The following is a 13,732-nucleotide window of genomic DNA, read 5'->3' as shown; positions in this document are numbered from 1 at the left end:
TGAGAAGCCAAACGACCAAACAATAGTAGCTTATTAACTTTAAAAGGAATCCAGAGGGAAAAAGTAAATGGAACCACACAAGTTGCTTTGAACAGAACAATGTGAACAACTGCTGGCTCATATGAACACTGTTCTACAGCTTCCAGGAAACAGAAAGTGTCTTGGGTCAGCTCTGCAGCTGCCAGACACAGATTACTTCCTTCAGGGGTTAAAACTTCCAGAATTGAAAATGATAAATTTGAGGCAACAGATATCAAACGAGGAAAGAGGCAAGAAAAACACAATGGTGAGTGAAGAGGACTTATCAAATACCCTACAATCACCCAGCTAGAAGGAGCCTCAAGAAGACATCTCATCCAGCAACCACCTTTGGGAAAACCCACACTTCAGAGCAGCGCTCCCTATCTAAGGTCTACAGAGACAACACTTCACAATTTCACATTGCATCCATAACTAGCCGACGAAGAAAGCTGTTCTTCGGGTACACCCTGAATCTCTCCAGTTGCACTTACCACAAACTCAATTTATTGATATTTCACAGATAACACATGGACTTGTCAACTGACCAAAGCTGAGTTCAAAGGAGCTCAAAACTGGTGCCCATGAGAAAACAGGACCCGTGATGGGGGAGAGAATTAATTTAATACCAGGCATGGGCATTCTGAAAGGCCAGGAAGGAAGCAGAGAGATCAGATGCTGAAAATAGGCTAAGGGGGAAAGAGAATGAAAGGAATTGCCCCAATGAAGCCAAACCACTTATATGCACAGGTTCTTTATATCAAACATCTCTAACCAAGAGGAAGTAAGAGTTTGTGTGGAATTTTATTTGAGGTTGCTACAACTCCTGAAAGTCTTAATCCGCACAGGAAGCCTGCCTCCAAAAGCTGACTATTAAGTTGGAGGATTCAGGGCCAACAAGGGGTTTGGGTACCTTCTAAATCCTTTCACCTAAACTGTCTCAACCAGGACTCAACTCACCCCCATTCCTTAGAGGAGAGGCCAGCCCACTTCTGCTGGGGTTCAGAGTCCCAAAGTACAAAGCCGACCGACAGATACACAAACACATACCACCACCCGTCCTCCCTAAACACACATGGTTCAAGTAGCTCCTGACTTCACACAGCTCAAAGTCAGCCATCCACAGATGCTCCAAACCTCCAGAGACAGTCAGACCTAAGGATTTTTGGCGACAAATGGCAGAGTGGGATAAACATGTAGGCCAGTGCTGTCTGCCCCTTAAGTTTTGTTTGTCTTTAAATTCATGTATATTTTGTGTTCCACTGCACAATGTATCTGCATTGTTTTTTTTTTTAAGTTCAAAAGTACATTTATTTAAAACGTGGGCAAGATATCAATATAAAAGAAAAGAGTGTAAGAAGTAAAAATAAAAGTACAAAACATTTCAAATCTTTAACATCCATAATTTAGAGTGTATCTGGGTTTATAAAGAAATTTAAATTTTCCTTAGGGAACTCCCTGGCGGTCCAGTGGTTAGGACTCGGCACTTTCAATGCCGGGTGCCCAGGTGCAATCCCTGGTCAGGGAACTAAAATCCCACAAGCTGTGTGGCACGGCCAAACAAACGAACAAATAAATAAAAATTTTCTTTAAAATCTTTGAGTAAAACCAACCTTCACTGTCACCCCCACCCCACTCCCCATGTGTACTGGGACTCTGCTAATGGTCCCAGGGGTGTGCGTGCCCCAGCTGGAGAGATATGATTATACGTGATTCCACGGGTCAGGTCCAACACCAGCAAGGTCACCATTCCTTCTTGGAACGTGGGCTCACAACAAACAGTTCAGAAAAATACAGAGTTAAAAAACCAAGGTCAAATTCCCAGCCTGAAAAAACCCAAGATCAGCTTCATGTGCAGGAGGTCCCTGGGGAACTACATTCACTACAAGAGCTTGAGGTGGCTGAAGGTGTGAAATGAACACAGGCCAATAGATGTTGGGAATAAAGATGTAGGTTCATGGTAGAAACAGTTTAGAACTGACTTAGAACCACCTTCCACTGCAGGGTTAACAATAATATTTAGCTCTTGTCTAGAAAAGCTACCACTCACTTTTCATCACTCACGAGACAAGATTGCTGCAGCATCCAAATTTTCACCAACCATGTTAATATTTACACTTCCAGATTGTTTAGTAGGAGTTAGCCTGGAGCTGTCTTGAGTTGAGGGGTAAGATGATTCTGAGAAAGGGACAAAGCACATGGCTTCTAAGACACCAATCTACCTGCTTCTGTGAGAAAAGAGAAGGAAAATGCAAATATTTCATGTAGCTATAGCAGAGCCTACAGAAGACTGTGCCATGTTTGTAGTGTGGATAATTAGCACGAGAACATCTAAAAACATTCAGTGACCCCAAGAAAGAAGAGCAATTTCTAAAAGACCAAATGTCCAGTATCAGGGCAGCTGACACTCTAGAGGACAGAAGGAAAAGAACTTTCATCTCTAACTACAGGTATCCTAGCTCTCACTTTAGCTGCTAGAAGGAGAAACCATCAAGTACCAGAAACATCTCACTAAACCACAAGAAAGAAGAGGATTGTGCTATTGGCAATAACAGGAACCAAAGCAGAGAGAGGGTGATTTTCCAAATAGACTTCCTGGGCTGTGTGCATGGTTCTTCATCCTTTCTCAACAAGAAGAGCTTCGTTACTTACCTTGCTGGACCATTTGCGAGCTTCATCATGGAGCTGCCTGGCAGCCATCATCATTGGCTGGTTAATCACCTCCCCAGCTTTCTGCTCAGGGAACTCTTCATCCTTCTCCTCTGGTGGTGGGGGCCTGGGAGGAGGGACCTCACCCTCAGGCAGAGGTGGTTTGGGAGGAGCAAGCTCATCTGTCAGCTAAGAAAGAATTACCAGGTTGTAAGTAAGGCTCTAGGAACTACTCCCCACCAGAATTCTTTCCTTTCCTTTAAAAAGCATCCCCAAAAAAGCCACCCACATTCGCTCCATTTCAGACCATCCACACTGATCATAAGGACCACCTGTTTCAATCTCAACAGAAGCATATTTTCCTCCTTTTTTCTCCACAAAAAGTTAGCACCTACTGTTTTGGACATATCCCAGGGAGGCATGCACAGCACTACCGGGCCAAGCATCCTCAAAGGAGATCTAAGTTCTGGTCCTGACTCTGTTGACGGGCAGCTGCATAAGCATACAACTTCTCCCCTGGGCCTTGCGTTCCTCGTTTATCAATGAGGAATATCTAGACCAAATGACCTCTAAGTTCTTGATTCCAAATGTCAGGACTCTATTGATCACATAAGAATCCATTCCCCAGAACAGCCCTCCCTTACCACCCACCAATAGCCCGGCTGAAAAGAATCAAGTCAAATCAAAAAAGAAGCATTGAAGGCTAGGGAAGCACTGTTCATTAGCTATGGGCACAGTGACCCAATTTTGTCCTCAACAAACTTAGAAACTTAAATATGCAAAAGTAAATTTGGGACATAAAATATAGGAAAGTATATCAGGGACAGTAAATCAAATTATTGCCTTGATAAGCTATTCCCAAGGACAAGCTATTTCCAATACTGTCAGAGAAAATGTCTAAAAATAATGACTATTTCTGATTCTAGGATTTGTATCTGCAAGCTATTGCTCAGCTTTCCTCCCCCTAAACCATCTACCTATGGAAGAAAAAACTCATGGTACTTTGTGGGGCGTCAAAAGATTTTAAATTATAGTTAGGGAAAAATTAACTTTTTTTTTTTTAAAAGAATTTTATTACTTTTGCTACTAAAGAAAGTCAAATGAAGGAAAGAAGAATGTACACAAGAGTCTAACCACCTCAGTTTTGTCATCGTCAACTGGGAACACACAAATTCTCACCACAAACTGTGCAGATTATTTTCCCACTCCTCACTAACTTGCCCCACTAACTCATCACTCATCACACCCACACTTACCACAGCCAGCTCCTCTGCTCCAGTCACTTCCCACCAGAGCAGGCCAACACCAAAGACCCTCACATACCCAGCACACTCCATGCATAAGCACTCGGTTAATACCCCGCCAGATTCAAGAATGAAAGTCAAGTTGTGCCTCTGACTGAGCTTCAAGTAAAAGTTAAACAAAGCTACCTAGTGACCGAGGCTCCAGAACAGCCTACCTCTCTCTTGCTACAGTCCCGACACCCTGCTGCTCAATTCTCCCAAACTCTCTGAATTTACTTACTCGGAGCTGTTCAAGGTCTGGCGGAGGAGGCGGGAAGTCAGGCTCCTGAGGTTGGAAGGCTTCTCTGACCTTGGCCACTGCTCCCAGGATCCGGTATCCTGAGTCCAGGAAGCTCTTTTGCAGGCCTAAACACAGACGCCCTCACTTTCAGTTGGGTAGGTCAGTGCCCTGGAGCACTGTCTGTCCAGGAGAAGAACTGGTTTCCAGTAACAAAAGCTGGATATGAAGCTGCCAGTAAGCAGCACAGGCAGTGACTGAAGGGGAAGGGAGGTAAGAGCCAGGCAGATGCCCTGAGGCCTGCAAAGAGTCAGAAGTGGCACAAACAAGCTGATCCCTGTAGGGCTCAGGGTGCCTTCTTGCCTGTACAGCTAACAAGTACTCAGCACATTCCTGGGCCATGAACACTTTGGGCTCAGGTGGTGCTCATCACCTCTCATGATAAAGCAGTCGAGAGATAAGCCTGCCCCACTCAGAACAGGGGAGATGTCAAGTTTCAGGTGGGGCACACATTCCCTGGAGTACTTCTCACCTTTCTCCCTACTCCTTTGCTCCACTTGGCATTCAGCATATTAACCCCTACAATGAGCTGCTGCTACTGTGTCCAGTCACCCAGAATTAAGGAATCTACTCAAACTATTAGAAACTCCAATTAGGGAACTGAGCATGGCCTCAGTGATGGTGGGTTGAGAAAACCAGAAAGATTTTACCTGGGCTAGGGACGAACAGGGCAGCCCCTCCTTCCCACTCTCTCACACTGAGTGGATTCTACTCATAGAAGAGGCTAGAAACACTAGAGGCTCACAGGAGGAAGGAATTCAGATGTTTCCGAACAAAAAGGAGTGGTTACAGCTTTAGTAGTAATGAAAAAATGATCAAAATTCAGCTAAAGAAAACCCAAATTCTTTGGTGTAGGATCAAGATAATCACCTAGGAGACCCACAGGTTAACTTAGGCCTTCCAGATTTGACAGAAATAAAGAATGTTGTCCAGAGAAAAAGCATTTTAAGAAAAGCAGAAGGTATGCCAGTTACATAAGCTAAATGGTTGATAAACTGGTTATTATGCATCTTTCGAGAAATTTCCAAAATAATGACTAAACAGGACCAGGAGTTATTTAATCAGACATTAAGAAAGCACAGAGGGACTTCCCTGGTGGCGCAGTGGTTAATAATCCGCCTGCCAATGCAGGGGACACGGGTTCGAGCCCTGGGCCGGGAAGATCCCACACGCCACGGAGCAACTAAGCCCGTGCGCCACAACTACTGAGCCTGCGCTCTAGAGCCCACAAGCCACAACTACTGAGCCCGCGAGCCACAACTAGTGAAGCCCACGTGCCTAGAGCCCATACTCCACAACAAGAGAAGCCACAGCAATGTGAAGCCCACATACCGCGATGAAGAGTAGCCCCCGCTCACCGCAACTAGAGAAAGCCCACGCACAGCAACGAAGACCCAACGCAGCCAAGAACAAATTTAAAAAAAAATTTTTTAAAAAGCACAGAGAGGTCGGTCCAGAGAAACTAACTTGCAATAACCCTGCCAATATTGCAGAAAATATTCTGTCCAACATATTTTGAACAGAAAAAGATTAATATAGTATCCTCAAACTAAGTATCTGTAGTTTTTGCTCCCAGACTTTGCATGTCGTGGTTGTGGGGTGCATCTTCTCTCCCCACCCTGTCAGCTTCCTGAATTAACCTCTGAGCTGAGGTGAACCACACCATGCATTGCTTACCAGGGTCAGAAATGTTTCCTGCCACAGCCTTTGCATCCACCACCATTGGGGAGATGGTTTTGCTCAATTCGTCAGAGGCGGCTTTCACGGCCTCTCGGAACTTGGGATCCTCAGAGTTCTCCACCTCCCTCTTAGCAACCAGCAGGATCCGGTTGGCCCGACGAGCAATGCTGGTTGCCCCAGCGACCAGCATCTGAGGCTGAATATTGGCCATGGCGACTTTACACTTGTCCAGGTCTTTTTTAATTGCTTCTTCGGAAGCATCCAACAGAGATTTGGTGTCAATGGCTTCGTCCACCAGCCCTGTCCGGAGAACAGAAAGGGAATTTAGTTTCTATTTTAGAAGAACAGAGACTCCAAAACCCTGTTGTCCACTCAAATTTCTCATGTGAAAGTACAACACCCATAATTCTCACCTTCAGCTCAAAACCCTTCTTACACAATCAAAAGCTTCCAGGTGATCACCATTGTAAAAAAAAAAAAAAAGTGAGAATGTAGCCCAGGAGGCCATACAGACTCACAGCATTTATACCAACCGTGGTCACCAGCCTTCTTGTATCTACCACAGACAACCAGAAACGCTTTGACATCAGGAGGAAACAAGGATTGCATCTGAAACCTTCACCGCATCAGCACCACATTATCTGTTAACAGTATTTTCTCCCTTCCCGTCTCACTCCCCAGCCATCTGTTGCTTATTGGCAGCTTGTAGTGCCCAAGATGAGCCACGCAGAGGATTCCAATAACCCTAACAGCCTGTTTCTTGTTTCTGTTACCTCTCTTCAGACACCTCAGGAGCTCCACTTTCATCTCTGGCTGCTATGGACCCCTGTCCCAGCAGGTTCTGCAGGGAAGCCGAAGAGCCTACATTCCTCATCTCTTCCTCTCCCATCCCTCCCTCCACAGAGAATGAAGAAGATTCAGAGGTGCCACCTCAATCGCACAGACACAGGTTTGTCAGTTGTTGGTTTCTCCTTTTTTTTAAAAAAAACTACGTAGTTGATAAGTTGGAGGAAACTCTGAGACAAGTTGTATTAAATGGTAGCTATTGTGGTTCCTTGAAATGTGAACCTGCTGAAAATGACAGGGACACTTACTGTATCCACAAACACCGCCTCTCAGCCTCTGAAACCAAACTCTGGCTCAGACAGAGAAAAGACACTATTCAGAGAAGATAGGAGCTGTAACAATAAACATCACACCGGGCGGGCCACATTAAAATCAAAGAGACTCAAAGAGTCTCTCTTCGGACAAAGTTGCAAGGCTTGAATGAGAAGCCGCTGCTGCTCAGCGGCCTTAATCAGGGCCAAGTACACTGTCGAGCACATGACGGTCCCTTTATCCAATTACGGCTGAGTAACATAACTGGTCCTGTTTGAGTTTCTCAGAACTCATTTCTCATGGATCAGACAGCAAGAATCTTGCACACAACTCTACCTGTCATTTTTTCAACATTATCGATCCACTGGTTCTTCATGGTCTCAAAATGTTCATAAGCAGCTTGATTTCCGGGATTCCTAAGTAAGATGCGAGCCGCTGAGATGACCTGGCAATGACAAAACAACCTTTAAACACCACTCAAATATAAACCTTCAGCAAAGCTTCCCCCTCTTGACCTACAGGTGGCACTATAAGGCCAAAAATCGGCAAGTCTCTTTTCAGACCAGGCACTTTAGTTTTGGTGTCATAAACAGCTCCCCAGAATGGGCCCTCACAAAAGATTTTACAGTCACAGCCTGATTTTAAGAAGGTAATAAAGTGACAAAGTAAACGGGTGTTTGCTTGATACTTCTGAACATACACAAAACGGAGTGATACTTAAGCCCTTGATGTCCTCATCTTAAAAAGCACCATTAAGAAAGATACTAAAGATTACTTAAAACAGATTTATGAATATTTATTAAAAATAACTGTCGGACTTTCCTGGTGGCACAGTGGTTAAGAATCCACCTGCCAATGCAGGGGACACGGGTTCGATCCCAGGTCTGGGAAGATCCCACGTGCCACGGAGCAACTAAGCCCACGTGCCACAACTACAGAGCCTGCGCTCTAGAGCCCGCGAGCCACAACTACTGAGCCCACATGCCACAACTACTGAAGCCTGCACGCCTAGAGCCCGTGCTCCGCAACAAGAGAAGCCACTGCAATGAGAAGCCCATGCACCACAACAAAGAGTAGCCCCCACTCGCTGCAAATAGAGAAATGCAGCAAATAAATAAATAAATAAATAAATGTTCCTTAAAAAAAATAATAACTGTCTACAGTTAACAAAGTGCTTTCACATCCACTGTCTTACTGAATCCTCACAACAAGCCTGTGAAAGAGACAGGACAGTAATTTCTCCACTTCACAGCTGCAAAAACCAAGACGCAGAAAATTTAAGTGACTTGCTCAAGAGCTCCCAGCTAGTCAGTTGCAGCACTTGGGGAAGGAACTAACATTTACTGAGTATTTGATAAGTTACAGGCTGTACAAGCATCTTCTTAATCCTCAAAACAATACACTAGGAAGGAATTATCTGCATTTTACACAAGGAAACTCAAAGTGACAGAGGATTCGAGTCCAGATCTGTCTCCAAAGTCCGTGCTCTTTCCATAGTTGGTGTCTTAAGCCTAGTGCTCTGTTTCTGTTTTTTTTTAGAAATCTCGGTTTTATAGAGAAATCCTATGTTTTATGTTCTACGTTTTACGGAAATTTTTAAGGAAAGTTAGACATGTTCATATTTTATGGACTTTTTTTTAAAAAGCTAGACAAGTATAATTTTTCAAGAGAATCTGACTTGTTAACATGCCACATGGGCAAAAGTTGAACAATTAAGAGACAAGCTTATTTCCCCTGTCTCTGCCTACAAGCTCCCCACCAAATCTAGTATCACAGATTTCTAAAGCCCAGACAGTTCCTAATGTATCACAGGCACTCAAGAAATATCTGCTGAATAAATGAGTGAAAAGATAATGAATTTTCTGTAATTTTATTGTAAGAAAAAAATGCACAAACACACTAAACGATGTTGAAGTGATCTTTTAAGAACATCTATCATATACTAGAATTTTAATTCCTGTCCAAGTTGTTTTCTTTTGTTCCCACTCTTCCAATATTCTGTTTACAGTACATTAGCAACCTCTTGGTTATATAATTAAAGAAAAAAGAAAAATTATGGACACATCTAAAATTTTTAAAATACCATCAAAGAAATGTGGGGAAAGGCATAAGCTCTAAAATCAAAATAAACTAACCTCTCAAGATTATTGAATTTTTCCCTAATTATGCATGGGAGGGGGGTGCTTTACTAGTTTTTTCTACTTTCAAAACTAATCATGATCACTGTAAAAAATTCAAACAATATAAAAATGATTTCGACATTAAGGGTATGTGTGGGTTTTTTCATGATATTTTATAGTAAGTGTTCAAAAATGTATAGAAACTGTTCTGTAGTTAACCTTCTTTACTCAATATGGTGTGTACTGACATGATGAAGGGGGAGTGAAACCCACCTGGGGTGTGAGTTCTCGGGCTGTCTTCACTGAGGCCTGAATGCCTTCCACCGTTGATTTATTAGCAGTTCCAACAGCAGCCGCCTTCTCTGCCGTGGCCCCAAGCCTTCCTGAATGGTTTTCAAAGTTAGCTGCCCTCTCATCAAATACCTTGAGGAACAAACAAAGACATTAAGAAAATTTATTGCAATTAAATGGGTCAGGCAGCCTGAGAAAAAGTCTCTCTTTAAGCAGAGGCAGCCACTGCTTCAGCAAAGACTTCACAAGTTAATAAGACAACAGTCACATCGAGTCTTGGCCTTGCCGTATCTCCTCAGAGGTTTGGCCATCAGCATCACATGCATGCACGCAAGCGCACACACACCGTTGAATTTCAGTGCAATCAATGCTTACCAAGTGCAAACAGGACATACAGTGCTGTGCAGTCTGCAATAAGGAGTTCACAGAATCCAAAGACTTAAATAATCCCTGTTCACAAAAGGCTTGTCCTCGAGTTTGAAGAGTATAGAAAAACCTACTCCAGGTTCCAGTGCAGGTGGCTGGATGCATTAAAGGCCAAGAATATCCAGAGTCCTAACCAGAGCTCCAGCCTCCTCTGGGCAGCTTCCCTCACATATCCCATTACCATTAATGTTGTAAAAGCTCTGCCCCTGACCTCCATGGGAAAAACGATAGCTGGTGCTCACACCCAGGCCTGACACAAGGGTAAGGATGGCTGACTTCCATCACCCCAAATGCAAAACCATCTACTGAATTGTTCATTCAGTTCACACATTTTTAAAAAGTTAACTTTTTCTTCGACATGGATATTATGCAAGGTCACATACCATGAAGGGGACAATTTAACTTAGACGACAAAAGTTCTTCTGTCATTTGTTTGGATCACATTATTAGAATTGATGCCTGAGGCAAGGTATATCCAACAGCCCTGGGTGAGCTTTATATCATACACAGAGCATGTTAGGAACTGCCTGGCAGAATCTACCCTCTTCTTTGCCTCCCCCTGGAGGTCTACCTGCCCATACTTGGAGACAAGTTTTGGCTCCCAGCAGACAATCTCTGCAGGTCTCTTGGCCCAACAGCAGGCTCTAGTCTCATTGCCAGGGATCTATGTTTATGCACTCAAGTCTCTTCCCCATTCTGACCTCTTGTTTGGATTCAGCCAACTGGGTTCTTGCCATTTAATGCTCAGGATCTCTTCCTAAATCTCTAACCTCCTGGTCCTCTTCTCCTGGCCTCAATCCTTGTTTCTTTCCTTGGCTGGTCTCCCACACTCTGAATCTATAACGCTTTGCCATCTTTGATTGACCATCTCAACCCCAGTCTATGTCTGCTGCTCCCTCTGATTTAACCTACTGCTTAGTTTGCTTTCCTTGTCACTCAACAAAACTGTACTGAGCACCTACTATGTGCCAGGCCCTGGAACAGGTGCTGAAGATACAAAGATGAATAAGACATAATTTCTGCATCTCAAGGATCTCACGTCCTAGCAGGGTTAAAAAGGCCCATAAACAGATACCTACAATAGTTGTGTGCTATGTGCAATAATAAAACTAAGCATTGACACTTGGGAGGAAAAAGAAAGGCACTTAAGACTATCCAGGAAGTAAAGGATACTAGAATAAAGGATAAACGGAAATTACCCAAAAGAGATAAGGGGACAATAATTAGGTAGAGAGACAGAAAGAACAAAGACATGGAGAAAAGAAAGGACAGAGTATGCAGGAAACTGTAAGCAATGAGGTATTGCTGGGGCATGAACTGAGAGGCGGGGTTTGTGGGAAACAGGGGTAGAGGGAGTATTAGAAGCCAGATCACAGAGCTCTGGCTTTCTCCTATGTGAAAAGGAAGGGCCACTGAAAGGTTTAAGCAGGAAAATATCAGGGTCAGATCCATATTTTTATTTTATTCATGCCCTAGTGATGGATTCAAAGACCAGTCTCAGCTGTGTAGTTACAAAGGCAGCAAGGAACAAGGATCAGAACTAGAGCTGTGGCAACATGAATAGAAATTAGAGAGAATTCAAGAAGTATTTGTGAGATCAGATTAGCTTGTCTTACATTATAGATGTGGGAAGATGAAGGGAAGAGTCAGTGGCGACTCACAAATTTCCAGTTGGAAGAAAACAGGAGGACAACACATGCTGAGGTAACCATGCAGCATCTAGGTAGAGATTACCAGCAGACAGTTTTGTCTGCTCATCTGACACTCAGATGTCTGGAATGAAAACACAGCACATCACCCCAGCCTAAGGGGACCATGAGCTGCACTGACCAGTAACCTAGGCTAGAGAAAGAAAATGGGGGTCATTAGCAAATAAGAATAACATAAACCTCTGCTCACCAGTTCTACATTGTCTTGGGTGCCTGACCCAACCCCTTCTCCTTCACTACCAATACTATAGAGGATGGAAAACCAAATACTTGCTTTCCTAGATTCCTTTGCAGTGAGGTAGCCATGTGACAGCATTCTAGCCGACGAGACATACACAAAAGTCTCCTGGAGGATTTCTGGGAGAGCGTTTACTTTCATTTATTCAGCACCAATGATGTGTCAGACATTGTTCTAAGAAATGGGAATAAAGTAATGACAAAACAAAATCCCTGCCCACATGGAGCTTTCATGCTAACGTGAGGAAAACAAGGTAAATATGTAAGTGTTGATAAACACGAAGGAGAAATGTAGGATATGGTGATAAGGGAATTCCTTGGGATGAGCTTGGGGTGGGGTTGCTATCTTAGGTGGTGACCCCAAAGTGACATTTCAGTAGACAGCTGAAGAAAGTGAGTGAACAATACCTGCAGTTATCTGTGGGAGGACCAGAGAGAACAACAGCAAGGGCCCCAAGGTTAGAACATACAAACATAAACAAGGAATACTGGGAATACAACGCAAGAAGGGCAATGCAGAGACAGGAGCATGAGGGGGAAGAGAGGCACCACACAAGGTCAGAGAAGTAGATGGGGGACCAGATGCAGTGGTGTGACGAAGCTGCTGGTACCAACTCACGCAAGCTCATAAGAGCCAAATGTGCCCATCTCTTCCCAACTCTGCTTACGGTGACTTCACACTGAAACAGCCATCATGGGAATATTTACATCATGGAAGTTAACAAACATTACAAATCAGGGCCTTTTGTTTTTTGTTTTTGTTTTGTTTTTTTTTCCTGTGTCTACCAGTACATCACTGGCCTTACTGTTCATTGTAAGGACTCTGGCTTCACTCTGGGACAGGGAGGAGTAATCTGAAGGGTTTGAGTAAAAGAATGACATCAAATGATTTAAAAGAATTGCCCTGACTTCTGTCTGGAGAATAAAGTGTCCTAAGGGGACACTAAAGGGAAGGTTATATCTAGAGGGACAGTTATTCTAGTTGTGACTGGAATGCCCCCACTGCTCATCTCTTACTGCCTTGAACATAATGCCTAGGGCTGCATCAGCATCTCACATCATGAGGAAAAGATCAAGAAAATCAGAGAGATGCCAGCTTTCATGGCATCAAGCTGCTGAACCAATGTCAAGGCTACCTAGCTCCATGTTTCTTGTTATGTGATGAAAATAAAACCCATTTGTTTTCATCTCTGATGGTCAGGTCTTCTACTGCTTGCAAGTGAAGACATGTCCTAAAGACATTCCTAAGTGACATACTTGGTGACTGAAAGAAGAAGTGGCAAGGCCTTTCTTCCCTCTTCTACCTTTCCACCCTTCATCCACAATTTCCCAACCACTCCTGACATACACTGCAGTCACATTTTACCTTTACACACACACACATACACATACACATACATATACATATACACATACAAATACACATACATATACATATACCTATGGCTGGCCAACAGAAGAAATGGAAGGCCTCAGATACCCACCTCTTCCCTATTGGGTGCATCAGGAGGGGCAGTGGCTGCCACTGCCAACAGCTTGATGGGAGTTGTAGTATCACTGAAAACATCTGACACCTCCTGAGTCATGGCCTCCTGCATCCGGGCTTTCAGATCCTTAAAAACATTGTTTAAAAATGAAAATTTCCAGAAATATCCAAAAAGCACATCCACCATTGTCCTTTCTTCACTGACACATTCATTCATTCAGTGTTTCATAACTTTATCAGCTATGAGTATCAACTGTGTACAAAGCACTGAGCTAGTATGAAACAGTGTAAGAAGTGAATCCTGCCCACATGACCCACATTTCCCTAGACTGTTCCACCCAAACAAGAAATCTTACTTCCTTTCTTGATGGTCCCTAAGAATAATACTAAGAATCATGGGGTTGAGCCCAAATAAGACCATGAGATGAGACAGAGTT

At 43.6% G+C, this 13,732-nt stretch overlaps 1 protein-coding gene across 2 annotated transcripts in view; it reads right to left on the bottom strand.

Annotated features, from left to right (window-relative positions):
• Nucleotides 1–13,732, bottom strand: part of VCL (vinculin) — a 97,773-nt gene that overhangs the window by 8,055 nt on the left and 75,986 nt on the right. For both annotated transcript variants that reach the window (XM_082408759.1, XM_082408760.1), the window contains exons 13-18: nt 13,294–13,422; nt 9,420–9,569; nt 7,363–7,471; nt 5,926–6,228; nt 4,192–4,316; nt 2,671–2,856 (exon numbers count right to left, since the gene is read on the bottom strand). In XM_082408759.1, coding sequence (XP_082264885.1) covers nt 2,671–2,856; nt 4,192–4,316; nt 5,926–6,228; nt 7,363–7,471; nt 9,420–9,569; nt 13,294–13,422 — 1,002 coding nt within the window. The remainder of the gene's footprint in view (nt 1–2,670; nt 2,857–4,191; nt 4,317–5,925; nt 6,229–7,362; nt 7,472–9,419; nt 9,570–13,293; nt 13,423–13,732) is intronic.

The sequence above is a fragment of the Balaenoptera borealis genome, assembly GCF_965194805.1.
Source record: "Balaenoptera borealis genome assembly, chromosome: 10".
Taxonomy (NCBI): domain Eukaryota; kingdom Metazoa; phylum Chordata; class Mammalia; order Artiodactyla; family Balaenopteridae; genus Balaenoptera; species Balaenoptera borealis.
This window is presented reverse-complemented; position numbering and strand designations above follow the sequence as displayed.